The following is a 25,261-nucleotide window of genomic DNA, read 5'->3' on the forward strand; positions in this document are numbered from 1 at the left end:
GAAAATAATACAGTCATGCTTTCTTTTTGTTTAAATACCCCAAAACACCCTAGTCAGGTAGTGGTGTAGGGGATTTTTGTAAAATCCTGTCTTTAAAAAACAAATAAAATATAAAAAAGATGGACATGAAGTAATATGAATACTGTCAACTCCAAAGGGAGAGAATCCAAATTAAAAGTTTTAACATGTTAAAACCTTTTAAGTGTAACTGCCCCTTCACCACTTAAGGAATTTTAAGTTATTTTATAAGAAGGATGGTTATCATATGTAGATGTGCATGAAGGAATATAATTACTGATGGATGATTTCAAAGGGAGATAAATCCAAATTAAAGGTATTACATTTGAATCCATTTGAAGCCGAGGCATACTCTTTGTGAGCTTTACAGTATTTCTAGTTTTCCTAAACAAATATTCATCACAAAATGCAAATCCAAATATGGTAATCTAACATCCAATTTAGTTGCATAACTATCCTGGAAGTCATTGATTTACAGACAGTGCATCAGATCAAGTTTTCCTTAAAAATCTTCAAGTCAAACAGATGTCATTTCTACAAATTTTGTCAAAACATAAATTTCTGACAGTATACATACATCCTTGAGTTCTATATTCAATCCCACAAAGTTTCAAGCTGCTCAGAAAATAGTTTGGACAGACGGATAGAACAAAACCTATATACACCCTAAACTTGGTTTGTGGGTGTATGAAAACTTGATCATCAATTAAACAGTGTATACCACATTTTCATCATTTACCTCAAATTCATTTTTTGTCGTCCTCTGCAAAAAACTGCTGTTTGACCTCTAGGTATTTTTCAGTAACAGTAGCCATGTTTGTCAAAGAATTGAAAATACCTACATTATTTCTGAGCTGAAATGTACCCTGAGGAATATTCATGCCAAGTATGATTCTAATTGGTCAAGTAGTTTCAGAGGAGAAGAATTTTGAATAACTGTTTATGACAACAACCACCATGAAGATGACAAAGACGACAGACACCATGTGATGGAATCAGACCAAGTGACTATATAAATCTAATACAGCACTTGGAAAATATCTTTATTACAAATCAAACAGATTACATGTATAACAATATTTCATGGCAGTTCTACTTTATTGACAAATGCATGTTGGCAACATGTTTTTTATATGGTTAAAAATATTATGACATATTTAATCTTTACATAAGTTTGATAATACCGTTAGTAGAAGTAATCAGTTTATAAGTTTGCCATGAATAAGGCAGGTAATCATACAATAACAGATATGAAGCAGTAGTCAAAAGTATTATAACATGTAAGTAAAGAGCTACCTGAAGCACAGCATGATACAACTGCAGTGATCGAACCCTGAATAGTTGGGTCGTGTTGACACAGTATTAGTTTTTGACACACTTAAGCATAGGGACTTACAGTTCATTATGGACACAACTGGTTTGGACACAATATAGCACAAAATTTAAAATTCAACTCAACAATTTCAAAAACACCTCAAAAATTAAAAAGTTGATTGTTTGAGGTGTGGCCTCTGATATTTGATTGAAAAGCACAGGCAAGTATTTTCATAAGGAATCCAATAAAAACAAATTTCAAAATTGGAATAAAAATAAAAAAGTAAATTTTTTGGGGCATGGCACAATTTTGTTTCCCTTTAACTCCAAAAATGTTAAAGATAAGCCTACCCTGAAAAACTTAAAAAAAAAAAAGACATCTGAATCTTAAAAATAGGATCATTAATAAACTTTTTCTATCATTTCTAATAACACCTATTTTCCACCTTTTAGCCCCTTATTTCCAAAAGGGTTGGAGCAATTATCTAAAAAAACTATAGGGCCCTCAACCATGTCCCTAGGAACAATATGTTACCATTTTAAAAAGATTCGATGAGTGTTACTCAAGTTTTCGTAAATAAACTAAGTTAACAGATGCCAACAACAACAATAGCGACAGGGTGATACCATTATATGACAGAAAAAAATTTCTGCTGCCATATAAAATGTAAATTTCAAGGGATAGAGTTGGTCTTCTTTTGATTGAGTATCTATTAGCTGTAAGACTGTTTGTCATTCAATCAAACCATCTCTATCCCCTTTCAGTTATAACTGCAGTTAACGGTTTTACTCCCTACAATAAAAACTACAAATTATGACAAAAATATAAATGTTTCAAAGTCTACAATCCAAATATTCAATTCTTCCAAATGCTTTTATAGGCAATGTGACAAATAATTATAATAATAATTGACCATAAGTGAGAAATAATTTTGTGATCAAATAAAAAAAAAAAATTAACTTGAGCAAAGCTACTGTTCTCTGTTGTTTTATTGAAATTTATCAAATGTTTTTATTACCCTTGTTTCTGACTGATTGCCTCAGATTCCTATAACCTTCATTCCTAATGTAAACAGTCCTCTTGTCCATGTAAACAATGTTCTAATATTAAACCTAAAACACCAATCAAGTGTCTATTATATAGAATTTTTCATTCAAATTAAAAAAATAAACTATATTAAAGGCATGATTGTCCTACACAATGGAAGTGGGAGGTTTAGCAAGCTATAAAACCTGGTTTAACCATGAAGACCATGGCGGTGGTTCCCAACTTTCCGGTTTTTACCCTAATATTGCTAATTGCTATAAGGACTTTCCTTTTGACTATTCCTTTCAATTACTGCCTGAATTTTATCAGTTTGGTAATTTTGTTATTTCCCTTCACACATAAGGCAAGAAATAATAATAAATGATGATAACATTAGAATTATATCCATATACCAAATTTAATTTTACCAGCAGTAAATATTGAACAAATAGGACATCTGGGTGACAACTCAAAAAAAAAATTCAAAACATTTTTGCTTCAGAAAGAATAATTTTGAAAATTGGCACTTGAGGCCATTTGGGGCCTGAATCTCTCAGCTTAACTCATTTCTTGATGACAATAATAAAGAAATAAATCTTTCAGACTTAGGTTTGAAACTTATCCCTATCTGCTACAGTTCATAAAAAACATAATTTTTTCCCTTTCAAGAGCAAAAACTGATAAGGAGTATCACTACAACTTTATGCCAAGAAGACTTATATAGGATTTATTATAAGGATAATTTTATCAATTCTTATTTCTTTCTATCTATTATGGTTTTCAAAATTTTGGCTAAAAATTACATAAGTCCACCAGATAAGCTAAAGGGGGTTCAATGGAGAGATTTCAAAGAATGTTTTTTTTTCTGTGTAAGGTTTTAATATCTAAAAAATTATCCATCCAGCTGGTTAGATTGATCTCTAAGGGTTCACCAGTTATCAGTAATATAAAGTAAAAAAAAAGATATATTTCATTAAAATGTCCAACCTCCTAAATCTGAATATAATGTTCCCAGTAGTTATGTAGAAAACAATAGTTGGTGTATGATAGACAAAGTGTGTGCACTATCTTATTTGTACATTTAGTTCAGGTGAACTAAAAACAGTGTATGATATTAAGAATGTCATCATTGGAATAAAATTTATAACATATAAATAATTCAATAATTTATAAAATATTTATAAAATATATATATAAAAAAATTACAACTACATGAACAAAATCATAAATAAATAATATCTTAAAGTGGAATGTTCTGTTATTTTTTTGTAAATTTTACATCCAACAGTATACAGAACCACACATTAAAATGCTCTTCTGGATGCAGCCAGATACCATATATTATATCACCATTATATAAATGCAAAATATTTGCAGTTGTATAAAAATCAGACCTGCTTCAAATGTACAAATGCAGAAAAGGAGAAAAACCTTACAAATTGTTAAAACAATACTCCATGCAGTTACATTTCAATTCCAACTACATTACTATTCAATGTTTTTTTTCTAAATTTGCAAATCTAAATATTGTTAAAACATTGTGAAATCTAGTATAGCCACAAATAAAGCCCTTGTTTGTTATATTGAACAACATTTCATCATTTATCACATCATTTCAGACTTCCATTTTTTTCTATTTTTTGTAAATGTCATATACACACACACACTATAAAAATTTCAATAAAGCTATGCTTATCTGACACAAGTGCACAACAGCATATAAAACACAATTATCATTGCAGATACTTATCTCATCGTGTCTGAGATTTCCCAATCTTTCATGAGAAAAGCTGGTGTTCTGATTCTTTTTCTCACTTCCACTTTGTTTTAATTGAAATAACTCTTTATTTAATTGTGCCATTTTTTTACTGGAAACCACATGTGTATTTTCTCAACCTGTCGGTGAGATAATGAAGTCTCGCATAGCTTACAATAGTTTTCTTGTCCCTTCAATTAGAAATCCCATGACCTCCTAAGTGTATTTGCTACAAATATTTGCAATCAAAATTTAACCCAAAGAGACTCAACAATTTTCCTACAGTTATAATCACTATAATCAAAACAAAAGAATTAAAGTTTTGTCCAACCCCACATTCTTTTTTTTTTACTAACATTTAAGTGACTCTTTTAGGTCATGTATAATACAAGTTAAGATGCAGTAAAATAGAATGCATATATCCACATAAAGCAAGATATGATATATTGTGTACAATTACATTATAAAAACAGCTGATGATTTTTTCCAATTGTTGAAGTACTTATCTGCAAAGCTTCTTATACAAGAAATGTTGTCACCTATTACAACTATCGTATAAGTGTGAGAAATTCTTCTCTTGTCTTTGGATCATCACGGAAAACTCCTAACATTGTACTAGTAACTGTTTTGCTATTCAATTTCTGGACACCTCTCATTACCATACACATGTGACTAAAAAAAAAAACAAAACAACAATTTGGAAAGTATCATCAAATATCATCAGATCTCATATGGCATGTATTATTTACAAACATTTTTATAATTTAGGCGTTCTATAAAAAGACTGAATCATACAGATATTATATAAAATACCTGAAAGTATTAGGTATAGGTAGATACCACTGAGATAGAACCCATCTCTAAGAGCCCCACTGTGGGAAACTTATTAGGTATAGCTAGATACCAATGAGATAGAACCCATCTCTAAGAGCCCCACTGCAGGAAAAGTATTAGGTATAGGTAGATACCACTGAGATAGAACCCATCTCTAAGAGCCCCACTGTGGGAAAAGTATTAGGTATAGCAAGATACCATTGAGATAGAACCCATCTTTAAGAGCCCCACTGTGGGTAAAGTATTAGGTATAGCTAGATATTGAGATAGAACCCATCTTTAAGAGCCCCACTGTGGGAAAAGTATTAGGTATAGCAAGATACCATTGAGATAGAACCCATCTTTAAGAGCCCCACTGTGAGTAAAGTATTAGATATAGCTAGATATTGAGATAGAACCCATCTCTAAGAGCCCCACTGTGGGAAAAGTATTAGGTATAGCAAGATACCATTGAGATAGAACCCATCTCTAAAAGCCTCACTGTGGGAAAAGTATTAGGTATAGCAAGATACCATTGAGATTAAAAACCATCTCTAAGAGCCCCACTGTGCGAAAAGTATTAGGTATAGCTAGATACCATTGCGATAGAACCCATCTCTAAGAGCCCCACTGTGCGAAAAGTATTAGGTATAGCAAGATACCATTGAGATAAAAACCCATCTTATGGGAAAAGTATTAGGTATAGCTAGATATTGAGATAGAACCCATCTCTATGAGCCCCACTGTGGGTAAAGTATTAGGTATAGCCAGATACCATTGAGATAAAATCTATCTCTAAGAGCCCCACTGTGGGAAAAGTATTAGGTATAGCCAGATACCATTGAGATAGAACCCATCTCTATGAGCCCCACTGTGGGTAAAGTATTAGGTATAGCCAGATACCATTGAGATAGAACCCATCTCTAAGAGCCCCACTGTGGGTAAAGTATTAAGTATACCTAGATATTGAGATGAAATCCATCTCTAAGAGCCCTGTTGTGGGAAAAATGCTGTATATCAGCCATGCATAAAATCATTAATTTGATCTGAGATCAAAGTTCAAATGTCTACAGAGGATGGGGTTGACACCAAAGCATATGATGACATGGTGATGACATAATTAATGACAACAATTGTTTTTTTTTTTTTTTTTTTTTTTTTGGGGGGGGGGGGGGTTGTATAAAAATACTTACGTAGCCTCTATAACAACAGCAACTCCGCTGGGTTGGACAGCTTCTGTAATGGCTACCGCTATTTGTTTTGTAAGTCTTTCTTGTACTGAAAAAAAAAATAATAATAAAACATCAAGTAGACTGATCACAAAAGACATACCCTAATAACCAAAGATGTCTTTTTCATAACCAGGATAAAATAAAGATACATCACTTGAAAATGCCAACTCATGTACTTTCAAAATATTGAAAGAAAATCAAGAGAAGTTAAATGTTAGAAATTTTATGAATAATCTAAAACATACAATAACTAACAGTGTGTAGCATGATACAATGGCAGAGGTAAAACCCTGAACAGCTGGAGCAAGTATGGACACACCATTCAAGAATTAGGTGACAGCTCTGAATTTTGATTTGGTTTCAACATTTGAAACAGGGTAAGATAAAAGCTATGTAGCCCATCTTTGCCCTTAATTGCAAATAATTAAAGTCACAACCTCCAAAATCAATCCTAGCTTTCCTTTAGTGCAATGGCACAATGTGGAACAACTTTAAAAGAAATCCATAAAACTTTACACAAGTTTTTGTCTGGAAATCGTGAAAATGCTCCTTTCTGGCCCCAATTTCTTAATCCATTCAAGTCAAAACCCTCAAAATCAATCCAAGCCTGTTACTTTGTTATGCAATAACCATTGAATAGGGAGAGATCAATTCACTTTTACTTAAGTTATTGACTGGACATTAAGAAAATGCAGATTTCAAGCCTTTATTTTGATAGTATGACATATTGTCTTCCAATGTTAGAGAGATCATTAAATTTTAACTCAAGTTATAATGTGAATATCAGGAGAAATATCTAATTCCTTAACAGTTCAAGTCACAACTCCCAAAATCAATCAAAGTTATTGTCTGCCCAAGACAACAAGAAAACGCTTATTTCAGGCCCCTCTTTTTGCTTCAAATTCCTGAACAGTCCAGTCACAGCCCTCAACATTAACCTCAGTTTTCCTTTAGTGGTATAGTACCTTTGATTCCATTTCAGATAGATCTATACACATATTCACAAGTTATTGTATGTATACCACACTTCAAAGGCTGATGACAACAACAGTATCCTACCATCATACAAAAAATTTTGTTGCTGTCATATTAAAAAACTGATGTTCAAAGTTCAAATCAGCATGGACATAGGCAGATCATAACCAGGTCAAAATGAATACTGTAGACATACTCATTTTCATGGATTATGTCAGGTGAACATATTTGCAGTTACCGATTTTCCTGCTTTTTATAGCTAGTGCTTTAAAATCAATCCACAAGTACAAGTAGGATACTATTTTTCCAGGTCAACAGGAATACAGTCACATGATCACAGGAATCAAATAAGTAGAGCTAAATTATTCAAGGGGTCAATATGGATACAGCCTGATTATGTCATGGGTGAAATTGAAAATTCAGTTTATTCAGGGGTCAATATGGATACTGTCAAATTATGTCTGATGTAAACAAGGATAAAGATTATCTTAGGGGTCATCAATAATACATTCAAAATATCTCAGGGGTCAGCAGTATTGCAGTCAGATTATCAAAGGGGTCAAGACTCACATCGATTATCCAAGGGGTCAACATTATTGAAGTCTGATTATCAAAGGGGTCAAGACTCTCATAGATTATCAAAGGGGTCAACATCAATACTGTCAGATTATCTAAGGGGTCAACACTTATATAGTCAGATTATCTTGTGAGTCAACATAAATACAGTCAGATTACTGTTAAATGACTTTAAAAAAACATACCTTGCAACCTTCTACTATAAATTTCAACAATTCTGAAAAAAAGAAAAAAAGAAGACATTTTAAAATTGTTTAAAAAGATACATTTTTAAAGTCAAACATGTAACCTTTCCCCAGGAGAATCAAATATCTGAAGCTCCAATGTCCTCTCACTAAGGAAATCAAACTCCCAATCAAAATAAAATGATTCCCAAGCCAGGTCAACATAACTGCAGAGGTTGAATCCTGAATAGTTGAGGCAAGTATAGACACACCATACAAACTTGATACAGCACTGAATTGTAATAAAACATTTGACACTGGATGAGGATATGATCAGAATCAAAGTGTTCCCTTTTTGACTGTTTCATAATAATTCCCAGTCACATTCTAGCTTTCCTTCGGCTGTATAGAACCTTGTAAAACAATTTCAAAGAAATTTATATGCTTATAGTCAAGTTATTGTCAAAGCAAACAATGCAAAAATGCTTATCTTATTTCTGGTTCCTTTTTTGCCCCTTATTCCCAAACAGCCCATGTCACAACCCCTAAATTTAATACTAGGCTTATTGTTGTGGTATGGAACCTTGGGGAACAATTTGAAGAAATCCATTCACTTATAATCAAGTCATTGTACTGACATAAAAAAAATGCCTGTCTCTAGACCCTTTTCTGACCCTAATTCCTTAACCCCAAATGTAGGATAGAATATTGTGTAATGATATTATTTGATAGCAAATTTATTCAAGACCTACTAAAATTAAGGTGAATGTCAGATGACCGATACCTGGTGTTCATATTTGACAAAGCATAATTCAAGTTAGACTACTTAATGAGTTTTATATGACCTTTAACTCATTCAAATGCATGATTAAAAAAATAACAGGTATATGGCTGTAGTATTCCCAAGGTTGCTTCAAAACATTTTGAACACTGCATGGTAAACTGACTTCAAATGGTGCCAACACATGAAAAAGAACACTTTTAATCAGAATATTAGATTCCATCATAAGAAAATAGTTGAAAACTTTCATAAGGAATCCAGTAAAAAGATATTTTCCTTTCCTCTTTCGTCTACACCAGACTTGGCTTTTTATGAGCAACTCAGTGGGTGTTTCTAGAAAAGCAGAGGATGTTTACCTTACCAGTGCACCTGGTCCATGCTACCAGTTTTTAGTGGAGTCCGAGTTGCTCGATTACTGTTGTTACTTTGTATGTACTACAGAAAAGGATCTACCATAGAAATATGAATTTTTTAAAAATAAAATGCTTCACTGGTTGCAGCTTAATATGACTGCAGTGGTCGAACCCTGAACAGTTGGGGCAAGTATGAACACCATGCAAGCTAGATACAGCTATGAAGTTTGATTCTGATTTGACATATGATTAGAATTTGACAAGAACCAAAGTTACCCCTTTTTTGCCCCTTATTCATAAATGGTTGAAGTTGCAACCTTTAAAATCAATCCAACCCTGCCTTCGGAGGTATGCCACTTTGTTGTGCAACTTTACAGAAATCCATTCATTTTTATTCAGATTTTTGTCTGGATATCTTGAAATGCTTATTACTGACCCTTTTTTTGGCCAACAATTCTAAAGTGGTTAAAGTCACATGGCCCATAACAGATCTATTCCCTAATAATTTAATTAGATTTGTAACAAGCTTTCTGATTTTTTGGTTCTCATTTGTGCAAACCAGGTTATTTTGTATAATCTGGCTTGGTACTATGACATCATTAACCGCAACTGGTCCACACTCCACAATTCAATTAATCCCAAACAAAGTACGTTTGGTAAGAAATCAAATATTTCTATTTTGCCTATCACCTGTTAGAATTTAAATTATAAGAAATATTTCTTATTTTTGAACAGGTTATACTCAATAACCTAGTTTGGGCCAGTTTACACTTTTTTAAACTGCTTCGAGATTTATAAGTGTAATCTGCTGCTAACCAAGTAAAAAATTAGAAAGATTCCTTAAATAATTAAATTATTGTCTGGTTATCATAAATATCTTGTCTCTGGCACCAATTCGTAAACGGTTCAAATGACAACCTCAAATGGACTATACCATGACCCTTTTATTTCTGAAAACCAACACCATTAAATGAAAATGTGTGAATTAATCTTAAGATTAATTTAATATAATTGAGCTAACTTTATTTTGTAAGGTTGCCTATCAACCTTTGCCTGCCTCATTTGTGTAGGTCAGAATCAGAGTTCTGATATTCTAACAAAATATGTCTTTCATATGCACTTTCCTTTCCATCACTGTAGGCTTTTGTTAAAAAACCCTTGGATTTGTAAAATGTATGTGCAACATAAAATCTTAAAACGCTCAATTAAGCTGTTTTACAATGAAAACGACTTTAACCCTGCCACATTTTTGCATCAGTCAGAAATTTCTGGCCTCTGTATGTCTTGTTTCGTTTGAACTTCCAGTATGCTTTCATGTTTTTGGAGTCTACGAGAGCAACTATTTTGTTGTACCTGTGTATAATGTTGTTTTGGGGACAGCTGCAATCTGCCCAATGGTATGAGGGTTTCCTCATTGTTCATTGAAGACCTATCGGTAGCCTTGAGCTGACAATTTTCATCTTGGTGGGGTAACATTGTCTTTTTGACATACTCACCATATTCATTCTCCTTATATTCTATGTGATGTTGTCATTCTAAAAAATTCTGGTTCAGTATGCATGTACTACATGTATGAACATTGAGGATTATTGCAAAATTTCGAAGGTAAAGAAATCAAACCGATTTTTTTCTATAATAATCTCAAAAATCTTTAAGGAATTGATTACATATATTTATCAGTATTTATATTAACAATGCCATCTGTTAATAAAACTGGCTAAACATGTACAAGAAACAATTATTTTCAACCATTTTACTCTGAACTGTTGAATTAGTAAACTGGCAATACATGTACATGAAAGCATTTTAAGACGCAATGAGTGGAATTTTAATGTGCTAGCTCAAAGAAGCAATAGTCTGCATTCATGTACTAATGTTTTACACATGTCTGATGAAGAAAAAAGGACACCTGATTCTTTTGTGAAGTTTTTGGTTTTACTCACGTGAGATTGAACCAACAAACTGTCATTATCTCACTCCAGACAAATAGGCTACCACAAGATCACTGAATTAGTATTAACTCATTCAAAAGTCAAACTCCTGAGGAATGATAAAATATTGCAAGTTAATGAATTCATGCATAAGCATCTTACAGTTTTGTATTCATATGTAGAACATACATGCAAAAGTCTCACTCATGACTATGTACTTGAGTTAATTTTGGTATCATTTTCATGAAAAAAATTCAACTCATTTATGCCTATCTACCCACTTTCTAGTTAGGGCCACTTTAGTGTGCTATTTCCATTCACCATAACATCTACATAAATAAGGGACAAACCTCCAACAAAAATGAAGTTCAATTATTCTTCTTGCATATTTAAAATTATCTGTATCCTGGCTGTCATCTTAATTTTCATTTAAAAATTTTAACTAAACTAAAATCAAGGAATTAAAACATTCCCTCAAGTCTGAATCAATATGAAGATAAAACAGCCATCTTATGGCATTTCAGTATGCTTAAATGCTTATATGGCCAGAACCCTTGCAGCTTGGAGCCTACACTTCCATTTATTATTTGTTACACCCCTGAACTGACAACATATGATTGTTTATTCACAATTACCATTTTTTCATTGATTGTGATTTTTATAAACCAAATATGAGGTATTAGATGAGGTCACCACTAGTCTAAAGCCTACTGAAAATCCATATATTAAAAAATCCTTTAGATTGGTATTGTGAGAATGTAAAGAGAACACCTACTTTAACTGGGAAGTTTTGTTACTTTGTTCTATTTCATGCTGCTAATATGATCAGTAAATTTCCAATGTAAAGGTTATATCAAATTGACTTTGACATGGCTGATAAACTGTAGCCAGTTTTGAACAGTTTGATGGAACTTACTTCTGTGACTTTTAACATGTCGTCTGCCCTCTTCAAATGTTATCGACTAGAGGCAACAAGGCTTTTATTAAATATATGTATGCAAAATCTGTGTTATTGCAATAATATGTGATAATATGGAATATCCATATAGCATTAACAGTTTATCTTAAGGATTACTTTTATTATAAACCAAACATCTCTCTCTTTGTAAAGAATGTTATGCAAGTTACCTCAGCTTTTTTCAAAGCTAATCTTGTCAATAGAATATTAAAACTTTTTGTTTTATTTTTAGTATGAATGGTCCATGAATGGATATTTATTTGCATTGCATATGATCAAAAATGCTAAAAATACCTTTTTTTCTGAAAAAAGCCCTAGGAAATCCTGTTTTTATTAAGTAGATCTGATGGTATAAATAATAAGAACTCCACTGTCACTGTGGTTATGTCAATCTAACACCTAGTTCTCACAGAGACACTGAAATGCAGACTACAGATTTCAAATATATTGATTTCAGATTAAAATGAAACCAACCACTCTGAATTCCAATAGTTAAATCAAAATTCAAATGTACCACATGACATAAACCAGTCACTTCAAAGCAAATGTTAAAATGCAGTTGTATTTATAACTAATTTGTTTAGAGAAATCAATGATAATACAACTTGATCTTTTAATGGTTTGTTCAACTGAGAATATGGATGAAGTCATTAGGATGGTCAGACTGATTTGAAAACCTCTGTTTGTTACACCTTTAATGAATCATTATCAGTGAAGAACCATTGATTCTTACCTTGCTAATTTACTAAGTCCTAGAATTCTTTTGTTTGGTAAATAGCCTATTGAAACCTAAAATATAGGAAAACAAGAGGCTCCCAGGAGCCTGAATCGCTCACCTGGTTGAATTTTGTCTTTCAAGGGCAATAAATTAAACGAAAAGTTGTCCAACAATTTTGACTCAAGAAGACTTAGGTAGGACTTAATCGTAAGGATCATTTCAGCAATTGAAAGTTTCTTTCTATCTATATCATCATTTTTAAGATATTGACTGTAAAACAAAAAAACCCTGTCATTTTTTTTCCCTTTCAAGGGCAATAACTCTTACAAGGAGTCATTTGACAACTTTTATGCCTGAAGACCTTTGTAGTGCTAGTAATAAGGATCATTTCAGCTACTGAAAGAATTTGGCTAAACCCAATGGTTTTGGAGATATATGCGAAAAACTACTGTCTGACTTCTATGTTCTATTTTTAGTAACGGCGCCATGTTTTTTGATGGATCACAAATCCCCACATCTGTTCTATGAAGGATACCCCTAGGAACATTCGTGCCAAGTTTGGTTTCAATTGGTAAAGTAGTGTCAGAGGAGAAGAGAATTGAAAGAAATAACATTAATAATAGCAAAAAACATTGAAAAAGGGCAGTAACTACAACATGGCTTAACAATTTTAAATGAAAATTTGACTGCAGATAGATCTTATAATGCTGAACACTTTTACCCAGTCAGAATTTAGCTAAACCTAATGAATTTGTATATATATGCGAAAAATTACTGTCTGACACCTAAGTTCTATATTTAGAAATGGCGGCCATGTTTTTTTCGACGGATCAAAAATCCCTACACCAGTTCTATGCAGGATACCCCAAGAAACAATTATACCAAGTTTGGTTCCAATTTGTCAAGTAGTATCAGAGGGGAAGAGTTTTGAAAAAGTGTTAATGACGACGATGACGGACGCCAAAGAATGGCAATAGCTCACATGGCCTCTGGCCAGGTGAGCTAAAAATACAATAATAAATGACAACAGATTAAATATGAAATTGCACACCTTGTCATGGTAGCTGATATATACCTACTCATACAAGAAGTTGATATTGGACAGCAACCAAAATCGCTTACAATGTATTCCCCATCTATAAAAAGCCTCAAACCAAATTTGAAATCAATCCAACCTATTGGAGCAGAGACAGTTGGACAAGGTGACTCCATTATACCACCCACACATTGAGTGGGGGTATAATAACAGGTATAATCAATATAAAATTGCAAATTCAGAAAACAAACAGTATACTAATTTATATTACCAAAGATAATGATTACTGGTATAGACATAAAGTAAACACCTTGTTTTTAAATACATTGTAGTCAATTTGAAGTGAGAAAAAGTCTATCAATTTTTCTAAAATATTTTAGTGATGATGAACATTTTTATGTGATAGAAATTAATTTCAAATAACTTTTTGACCAAGCGATTTATATGTTATTTTTTTTATTTATATCGGAGAAAGAAATTTAACATCAATATCAGCCAAGTCTTGATTCAAAAAGTTTATCCACTCTCTATAGCAAAATTAAGATTTTAAACTGCTTGAATGTTGAAAATCTAAATTTTACAATGTTGAGCAGAGAAATCATTTAAACCATATCTACCAGATGGAGACCAGTAGATATTTACTCTTTTGTCTACACTGCTTTAATAGTACTGGCCAAATTGCCATAGATGTCACAACAGCAGGAATTTGAGTCCCACCAAAGAAACGACACAAAAACTACTTTGCAAATTTCACAGACCTGATTGGATAAAATATTTTTGCCTGTATCAGACGTAATTTTCACTATATGATAGAGACATCATCGATCATTTTTAATTGTTATACACTTTTTTACACTGATTCAAAATAACCTTTTTTCTGAGGTGCAAATTTACAGTGGTTTTTTTTTAGTTTGCATCATATAAGTAAGGTTATTGTGAGCTTCAGGCATTCCTTAACTCATCATTGGTTTAGTATTTGATGTAAATCAATGTTAAACTGCTTCCAAACAAATGAATCCTAGTAAATGGTTTTGCATACTTCTGTAATTATTTAAAATTAAATTATTTTCTTTATTCTGAAGCAAAACATAAAGGACTAGTTTATTGGTTGATACTGTCATACCTTTCCTAAGAATGGAACTAAGTGATGTTCACATAGAGAAAACATTTCTATGTCTTTAACAATAACCATTTCATCATGGTCCTCATCAAATATGGCATCATTTAAGGCCTCTGGAAAGATAAAAAAACAGAAACTAAGTTGTCATGTTTTCAAACAAATTACAGTACATGGAAATATAATAACAGCACGACAACTTGGAAATGAAATAAATGTACATGTAGTGATTAGCATGACAAATTGTCAAAAACCTATGAAGACAAGTTGAATGTAATACATTACCACTCATTTAAATAATTAAGTAGCACTCCAGCTAAGAATCATGCAAAATGTGATACAAGGTTGGAAAGCCTACATATTTTAATTTTTTGTTTTGTTTAAAATGCTTTAGTAAACAAAAATTAACATTTGGTTTTTCATATAACCTGTGCTCATAAAAGATAAAAATTGTATAGAATGCAGTGTAGAATTCAAAATTAAGGGAGATAACTCTGTGAATGACACTCAAACACAATAGAATCTATTGGATTTTCAATGTTGATTTTCTCCTAAGAACAGGCAGACTTGAATGAATAATTACACATTTCAAAATATAGACTCATAAAACAACTTGATTACAAAAATAAAAATATGTAGCCTTTTTTGGGGTGCATCACTTTTTTTCAGATTTTGCATGGTTCTTACAAAGACAGCTACTTAAATAACAAGAAAGAAATGTGATTAACATGGATCTTTCTTCCTCTTTTTCAGAACCTGTTGGCCATGAACAACAAAAGTTATTCTACATCAACAAATAATATTATTTGGCTGTCAATATTTAACAAAAATACAAGACTTCATATCAAGGAGTTAAATATAGAGTTAGATATATAGTGCTATATATATATATCGTTGTTCATACATACAAAACTTTATAAAACTAAAAGAGATTATAAAACTGGAGATATGATGAAGAATGAAATTTTATAAAAAGTCATAAAATTTTTAATGAAAAGTATAAAAAAATTAACATATAAATTAAAGTATAATAGGAATTCTAATCGTTAGAAATTTACAGATTTTCCATCATAAAAAATTTCTGATATTTTACCCATAAATTAAAGAAAACTAGAAATTCTAATATTTAAAAAATTGACACAGATTTTTTTACATAAAAACATAAATGTTAAATATGTTAAAATCATAAAAATAAGATCTAGTATATTCCGCTTTGGGCTGTAGTTTAATGGGTGCACAAGAAAAATATTGCCATTCCAAGCATGAACAGCATTATGCTCTTTTCTAGAGTATCTGCATCTTTGTCACAAGTTTAATTCACATATCTATATAGGATGGTCCGACTCCTGCTTACAAATGTTCTACTTTTTTTAAAACCATAAAAAGAAATTGATATGTACTCACTATACCTTATATACAAAGTCAGCAAGAAGCTTATATATATAATTTTTGATAACAGCATATCATCATTAATCAATATTTTAATTATGTCCGACAAAATAGCCACAGCCTTATTTTTTTTGTGTTACAGTATTTCATCCAGGTAACTATGTTCAACTTTTTCATCTAAAAGAGGAACATTAATAATAGATATTCATTTTTTTATATCTTTAGTTTCATAAACAGTTTCAGTTTGGCATAAGAGATTAACAGGAAATCCAGCACTAGTGTTGATGGAGACTTTCTTCGGTTTCAAAATGTCATCAACAGCGTCGAATTAGCACCATTTTGGAAACAAGCAGAAACACAGCATGATATAAAAAATTGTTTTGTTACAAAACTCTTAACTGATACTCCAAATATAACCGCTGGTTTATATATTCTATGCAAGAGGTTATCTTTAGACATATATGTTCACGCCTGCTGTAGCTGCTCTGCCACCAAACCATTACAAGACTCTTTTTGGGACCTTATTGTTGAACATTTTCCGTTGTGTTTGTTTATTAACCTGTACAAGCATGATGAATCTGACTTATCTGAAATATTTCTGGGTAAATTGGTAAATACATCTGATGAAATAGACTTCTTCAATTTTATGAGACTATGTCACGTTCATGTGGTGCAAAGCCTCGGACAATATAATAGGCTCCTGAGATTTGATAATGCAGAAAATATCAACCACACCCCATCCCCACCCCATGAGTAATTAGTCCGTATCATGAAATATATTTCGTTGTAATATAGACAAACTGTAAATTTAGAAGACATGTAAGTTGAATTGTAACATTATTCTTGTTATATAATTTGTCACTGATATCTATTTGTAAATCTGTATGTCATTATATCTCTTCAAGAGGAAATAAAGACAATGAATGAATCAATGAATTATTAATCAATATTTTTTAATTATGTCCGGCAAAATAGCCACAGCCTTATTTTTTGGTGTTACAGTATTTCATCCAGGTAACTATGTTCAACTTTTTCATCTAAAAGAGGAACATTAATAATCGATATTCATTTTTTTATATATTTAGTTTCATAAACACTACTGTATAACTTCCAGTTATATTCAATTGATTGTTCCTGTGTGGGATTTGTTTAAAAAACAATTGTTGGTACACTAAATATTTTAATGGCACAGACTCATTCGCAATAAATGGCAATGGCCAATAATAATAATGAAACATTCTTAAATTAAAAAACATAACTGTAAAATCACATCTTAATACTGTATTCTTTTGATACAAATGCAATCTATTGTCCATTTAAACTGTTATCTTTAATGACAGTGCTGACTAGTAAGCTTTGTTATGCTAATCACTCCTAATGTCAAAATATTATTCATGTGTCCTACATTGGTCCTGAATTGAAACAATAAAATTATTCTATTCTATCTTATAGCCATTTCTTTGTAATTGAGAAAAAAGGTCAATACAGGTAAAAGTTTGAAATGTAAATAAAATGTTGGACACATTATAAGATTCTAAAACAAAATATTTGAAGGTCGTAATTATATGGATTTGTCAAGTAACAGCTGGTTGAAAAATTTGAAAAAAAGCATTAAATTTCTAAGCACACTGTATAAGCAGGAATTCATTTTTTTTTTTCTAATGGAACAACAGACTAATAATTCAACTGTACATCTATTTTGAAGGGCACCTTCTTGTTGTGGTAGGGATAGACAGTTTTATCTTCAATACTTTTTGCCCCTGACGAAGGCCGAAAGGCCCAAAAATTTGGGCTCACATTTATCAATTTGTTTTTATGTTTTACTCATATTTTATTTGTATTAAGGTCTTTTTCTACCTTTTGAACTGGCCATCTTTCACAAAGTCATTATTTTGTATTTACATGCACTCTCTTGAAATAAACTATTAATATAACTATTATTATTATTATTATATTAGAGTACTTACAACATTTGTATTGATATTAGTTAAATATTTTTGAACCTAATTAGCATTCTCACTTTTTTATAATATGAGAATATGCTTACTCACTTCACCTTCAAAAATAATAATTCACAGGAAACAGCTTGATATGACCACAGAGATCAAACCCTACCAACTGAGTAAGTATGGAGAGATATCATTCAAACTTGATACAGCTTTGATTTTTTATTGTAATAGGAAAAGAATTTGACCCATTTTTGCACCCAAATCCCAAATGGTTCCAGTCACAACCTCTAAAATAAATCCCAACCATTATCTAGGGGTATGGTACTTTGTGGTAGAATTTTAAAAAAGATCCATACTCTTTGAATCCTCCAGATATCAGAAAAATTCTTGTTTCTAGACCCTCTGTGTTCCCAACTCTTAATTGGCTCAAGTAACAACTTAAAACACCCTAAAACCCAGTTTCCTTTGAAGTTAAGCACATTGTAGTGCAATTTAAAAAAACAGATCCAATCACTTTTACTCAAGTTATTGTCTGGACTTCAGAAAAAATGTTTGTTTCCCGCCCTTTTATAGCCCCTTATTCCTATTTGGTTCAAGTCATAGTCTCCCAAAATTCAATTCTAGCTTTCCTTTGTGGTACAGTGGCTTGTAGTCAAGATATTGTCTTAACATCAAGAAAATACTTGTATCTGGCTTCTGTTTGACCCATTATTCCTAAACTGTCCCAAGTTTTAACCCCAAAATCAATCCAGCCTGACTTTTGAGGTAAAGAATGTTGGGGTGCAATATCATAGACTTCCAAATGCTTTAACTAGAGTTATATAGTTAAAAACAATGAAATGCTTGTTTCTGGCCCAAAAACATGACCACAAAAATCAATAAAACTTTTGTGACTTTGAACCTTATCATTAATTTAATAAGATAAATCAACTAATATTCATTCTATTGCACCAAAAACCAACAGTCTACAAATGACTATGACACAAATGAAGAGAGAGCCATATTTTGTGGTTGAAATAAAAAAAAAATCATATTCAAAATTAATTTGACATGCGACTTTATTGAGTAAGACCTAAAAATAGAACAATTGGTGTGTTGTGTAAGTCTAAGTGTTTTTCCAGTGAAGTTGGTATAGTTTCTCTTTTCCTTCAACTGTAAAGATGCTCTTCCATGAAAAGCAAATCACCTGGTTGTAGTTCTGATAACTTAGTGGCATTATAAAAACTGAATTGAAAATAAAATAGAATGTTGAAAGTATGCCAAAATCAGTGATTATCAAAAGTGCCACATTTTTCAACAGATAAAAATCCCCACATTAGTTCTATGCAGAATACCGTAAGGAACATTCATATCAAATTGGTTCAAATTAGTCAAGTAATGTCAGAGGAGAAAACCTTTGAAAGAAAAAACATTGAAAAAGGGAAATAACTCAAACACAGCTTAACAGATTAAAATGAAAATTTATCCAATTAGATCTCATCATTCTGAACACTTTTACCCTATGTCAGAATTTCACATAACCTAACAGTTTTGGAAATATATGTGAAAAAACTTCTGTCTGACCCCATCTCCTATTTTTAGTAACAGTGGCCATGTTTTTCAACAGATAAAAAATCCAAACGACAGTTCTATGCATGATACCCCAAGCAACGGTCATACTAAATTTGGTTTTAATTAGTCAAGTAGTGTCAGAGAAGAAGAGTTTTGAAAAATTGTTAATGACGATGGATTACGTGGACGCCAAGTGACGGCAAGAGCTCACATGGCCTGTGGCAAGGTGAGCTAATAAGTTAATTTTTAGGGGTGTGGTCCCTTTGACTCCTTATATCTTGAAAACCATTAGAGATATCTGAAATCAGATTGAAAAACACAGGTAGGGATTTTCATAAAGAATTTAATTAAAAACAATTTTGAAATTGGACCAAAAATAAAGAAGTAGATTTTTTGGGGTGCGGCCTCTTTGACCCCTTATAACTTATAAACAGCCAAAAATCCATCAAATATGCTGGATACATTTGTTTACTAGAAAAATATAAGAAACAAAATACAACAAATTGTCAAATTCAGAAGAAAGAGAAACATTCTATATGGGTTTAAATAAAACACATATTTTTACTGCTTTTGGCCTCTTTTTCTAAAATGGTAGGGAGTCACAAATTCCATAGGAACCTTCCTTTAGTGGTAAGTAAAATCATATCAAAATTTAACAACAATTGGTCAAACACAACTTAATTTATTGCACAAAAACCAATCGTCTTCGGACAACGATGACAGTGCCATACCAATATACAATGTATGACTCCAAAAAAGAAATCAAATGCAAAATGGTATTACCTACATGTAGATACCATCCCCTGAAAGTTTCATCAAAATCCATCAAGCAGTTCAGGAAGAGTTTCTGAGTAAATAGCATAATACATGTTTTGTTACTAAAAACTTTAAGTCAATTCATATCCAAATTTTAGTCCAAGTGTACTAAAATTTGGATGTATAAAAACAATACAGAAAAGACACTAATTTCATACTGTTGGTCTTGAACTTTCACCTGAAAAACAAAGTTTCAACTGGGATTTAATCAAAACTAAAAAAAAAAATTTCATGCAACATTGTCATCAACTGGAGATCTGAAAATTCAGGATATGCTCACTTAAAATAATTAGACAGTCTGTAATGCTACACAAAACTATAGCAACAGTTCCTTTGCTCTAGACTGATAACTGCCTTTAAAATGGGAATGAAACATCTTGAAATAAATTGCCCGATAACATCCCACAGAAATCCAATTATAACTCCAATAAGAGCCTTTTAAACGTACACTAAATCAGTCTTAGTTACCAATAAAACTCAGTTTAAACATTCATAAACATTAAGTGACTGTAGTAAAATAGGTTATTGGTAAAATGTAGTGGCAACTAGGCAGTAATGTGGGTGTTTACAAAACATCAAATCAATGAAATTGTAATTTGTTTTATTAATGTGAAATGATTTGTCAAATGTTTTAAGTAGAATTATGTGTATTGATCACAGTATTGCCAATACTTGATCCATTCATGAATTTTATTTACATACATGAATAACAGTATTGATGCTGCAAGACATCTTCACTTAACAATGAAATACAAAAACTAACACTGGATACATAAATAAGACATTTTATTGCTTTCTTTAAAAGAACCTGAACTAAGATTCCCTAAACTGGTTTTAAAAATCTGAAAATGTCAAGAAACAAGTGATCTAGCTTATTTTGAAACTTAAGCATTTTACTTTTATCTATGTAGGAAATGTGGGGAGTAAGACTTGAAATGCACAAAAAAATTGACACACTTTTCTTGTCAATCTGTATGGTATTTCCATTTGATTATGGCTCAACTCCTATCTCAGAACAGTATAAGAAAATTACTATTCTAAGAATATTAAAAGTAGCAAATGTTCTCCACTTTTAAGTTAAAAATAAATAATAGGAGAGAAAATTTGTCAAAAAGACAGAACAAAATCCTTAAGCAAACTTTATACATGTACCTCTTTGTTTTTAATAGATTTTCCTTTGACCATTTAAACATCCCCCAAAAAAATTGATGTCAAAATGTTCGCAATTCATGTAAAGTAGGCATACAAAAAAATATTTCAAACAAGACACTGTGAGCAAGCTCACAAAGAAAATACCCCCACTTCAAATAAACTTGTTGGATTATCTCCCATTGGAGTCATCAAACAGTAACTATTTCCTTTAAGCAAATTTACATATAATATCCTATCTTCCTTTAAAGTTTCATCAAAATCCCTTAAGCAATTTAGAAGGAGTTGCGCTTGCTAAATGATGATAAAATAAATGTCCAATTCAACTTTTGTTGTATGGTAAGAAATTAACAATTAACAATATTAAGATATAAAGATTCTAAACATTAAATGTTATTTATTCCACTTTGAAGTCAATATGAAAACTTCTGCCAAAACCACCTACCACTTCTACTGGCTTTGTTCCTTGAACAATGCAGGTACTACCTCCAACAGCATCAGGAAAACTTTCGGCAATTGATTGACTCATTTAGAATTATTCTAGAATCTGAAGTTTTTGGGTTTTGTTATCTTTAGTGTTTTAAGGACGGTATGACAATCTTCATATTTATTTAAATATGGTTCATGTTACTGTCATCTTGCAGTGCTGACATTGAGTTTTTACCTCCAAAATCAATCAAAGTCTCACCATTGTGGAACAATATCATAATTTCATGCTTTTACCTGAGTTATGTAGTAGAATTCTATAAAATGCTTGTTTATTCCCTATTTTGGCCCCTAATTCTACACAGGCTGTGGCTATATTCCCCAAAATCAATACCGATCTTCCTTTGGTGGTTTTTAACCTTGTTATAAAACTTTATAAAGATCAACCACTTAATACTCACTTACTCAAGTGATCTATGGACGACGACGACACAGATGATGAGACAGACAATAAAGACAGTGCCATACCAATTTACGACCACAAATTTTTTGCAGTCCTATAAAAAAAGTTCAGCTTTTGGAATGTGCCCCCTTTGCCCCTTGTAACTCCAAAACCATAATTGATATCTGAAATCTGACTCAAAAACACAGGCAGGGATAAGAAATACAATACAAAAATTCAAAATTGGACCACAAGTCAATTTCTGGGGTAAGGCCCCTTTGACCCCCTTTTACTCGATTTATTTCTTGGTGTGGCCAAATTTTGTACTCTTTAAATCTAATCACTTAAAGATACACTTTGTATTACACAAATTGTTTGCAGTCGTATAAAAAGAAGATGTCCTATCATCACATGCCTGTTGGCAATAGGCCCACTTCAGTAATAATTGTTGCCAGGACCCTGATACATGTATAAACATGTACATACCACTTTATTAGTTACGTGTAGGGCTAAAAATATAATTTGGAAAAAAATTTCCTGAAAAATTAAGATCATTGGTGGAAAATGGGAAAGGTCACCATCAGATTAACTGCATTATGTATTCTTTTGTTTTGCCCAGCTTTTTTCACTCTCAAGATGTTTGAGGTTCTTGATACGGTCAATCTTAAAGAAATTCTAAATGATGCATGTTTTCAAGAATAACAAAATAAAATTTATGACATTTTTTTTTGGTAATAAATATTACAGACGATGCATTTTCATAATATTATCAATACATCAACTAATTATACCAATTTGCTTTTTTGTATATTTGTAATTAAGGCCACAGTTAACTTGTTGTTTAATGGATTTTCGACTGGATGAAATCAAGTTGGTCGATCGGAAAAAAATAAAAAATACAATGGGAACCAGAAATATGTATCTACCATTTTTTTTTTTAATTTTCAAAGATTCCATTATCTAACCTGACATAGTTTAGAAGTGTGATTCTAATCTACTGTAAGTACCTACACATCAATTATCATTTCAATTTTTTAAGTATCCAATAACCAACATACTAAAAAACTATGACCTAACCATAATGATAGCAGGGGCATCATGCATTTGCGCCAATTTTTGAAATATTCACTATTTCATTTGCGCTTTTGTTTTTTTTTTTTCAGGTAACCCTTAGTTAAAGGTATATATATATGCAAACTGTCAATAAAGTTTCATGTGCAATGTAGATAGTTTTAGCCTCTGATGTAGAACCAGGAACTACATATACATGTGTATATAATACTAGTAATATAAAGTCATTGGTAAACAGACCTGTAAAGTGATTGCTGGTTAATACTTAACAAAATATGTGCATGTATGGAGTTTTATCTGAATTATAATATGACTAAAATAGACTTTTAATTATTATGCTGAAATGCAATATTAGTTTTTTGACCATTTTAACATTAAATGACTTATCCTGCTCAAAATCAATTTTTACCTCCATATGGTCAGCAGGGGAAACATACTGCTGGTAAAAAGAAGAGGTGCACATACATGATCTAAAGAAGTATTACTATATCATATCAAATTAACCTGTAATTGGTGCAAATGAAATACTTTATTTTTGGCACAAATGATAGATTTTTTTTGTGCAAAAGAAATGTGTCATTTAAAGGTTTAGCATGCTATAAAACCTGGTTTTAACCCACCACCTTCATTGGAAATGCATGTCTGTACAAAGTCAGAACCAGTCCAACTGTTTTCGACAATTTCATTTTTGCCTTGATAATGACATTTGCTGTATGAATGTTCCCTTTTTTTACTATCCCCTTTAACTACAGTTTATCATTTAGGTAATTTGTTTATTACACTTTCTGTACAACAATCATATAAATATAATTAACAGTTTTGATTGGCACAAAATGAAATTGAAGTGAAAATCCATTTGAAAAAAAATAAACACTCTACACGTTGACATATTCCCAAATAGTTAGAGTGGGGAAATACTCTTGGAACCATGTGGGGTCTGGGAGTAGGCCAGCGTGTCAACACAGCAGCCCAGCTGCTAGTAGGACACACTCTGACTGAGTTCTTCGGTCTGATATCCCGAAGGCTGGGCTTCGCTACCTTCTACTACTGACATTACTATCAGAATCCCTGTGAAGGGCGGTCATGTGAGATCCGTAAGGATAGTCAAGACCATAATAAACCCCAATCATCAAAAAAATAAATTGAGAAACAACTTAATTGTCTTTAAAATTTTTACTTACCTTTAATGTCATCATTGTAACCTTTTGTAAAAAACATCATAGCTTTGGCTGCTCTCTCTGGTGTTTTAGCTAAACCTTGTCTAGAGGGATCCTCTCCTAAATTCCTTAAAATGCCTTTATAATTTTCAACTAACTGTAATTGGGCATTTTCGTCCCTTAAGCTCTTGTCCTTAACGATTACACTGTCCTCAGCTAACTCATTTTCACCACCTAATGTGAGCAGCTTGACTTTTCTATCTAGCTCTGTGTTAGGATTAGGTAAAAAATGGCAAGATCCACAAGCTGTCATGTTTTAAATATTCCACAACAATACTCGACCAGTATGTCCTTTCTTTGATATAGTCTACGTTCCTCTGCAATCCAATGTTTATATAGAACTCTCTAACTGTGGAGGCGTGAAAGAGTCGAAAGAGCGTTTATTGGAAGTTATTTTTAGTACAACGTAACCTTTTTTTCATCCAACTAAATTTAGCGGGAAATTCTATAATTGTAGGTATTCACATCATCAGATGTATAGT

At 31.8% G+C, this 25,261-nt stretch overlaps 2 protein-coding genes across 5 annotated transcripts in view; one reads left to right on the forward strand and one right to left on the reverse strand.

The window, feature by feature from the left end:
• Nucleotides 1-1,047: 1,047 nt before the first annotated feature.
• On the reverse strand, nucleotides 1,048-25,164 carry LOC148623557 (GTP cyclohydrolase 1-like). The gene is made up of 6 exons (XM_088565447.1): nucleotides 24,744-25,164; nucleotides 14,776-14,885; nucleotides 12,632-12,687; nucleotides 7,897-7,928; nucleotides 6,122-6,206; nucleotides 1,048-4,787 (listed from the first exon to the last, which is right to left on the reverse strand). The coding sequence occupies exons 1-6, from the start codon at nucleotides 25,030-25,032 to the stop codon at nucleotides 4,664-4,666; spliced, it is 696 nt and encodes a 231-aa protein (XP_088421573.1). The 5' UTR covers nucleotides 25,033-25,164; the 3' UTR covers nucleotides 1,048-4,663.
• The window catches only part of LOC148623558 (E3 ubiquitin-protein ligase FANCL-like), a 58,752-nt gene continuing 58,641 nt past the window's right edge, over nucleotides 25,151-25,261 (forward strand). For 3 of the 4 annotated variants that reach the window (XR_015919460.1, XM_088565441.1, XM_088565446.1), the window contains exon 1: nucleotides 25,156-25,232. The gene's annotated coding sequence lies outside the window, so the exon portion shown is untranslated. Of the gene's footprint in view, nucleotides 25,233-25,261 lie in introns of all 4 variants that reach the window. The other variant, XM_088565444.1, reaches the window with a different exon arrangement.

This window comes from Perna viridis, chromosome 2 (genome assembly GCF_037379345.1).
Source record: "Perna viridis isolate PV_CMFRI_1.1 ecotype Kerala chromosome 2, ASM3737934v1, whole genome shotgun sequence".
NCBI lineage: Eukaryota > Metazoa > Mollusca > Bivalvia > Mytilida > Mytilidae > Perna > Perna viridis.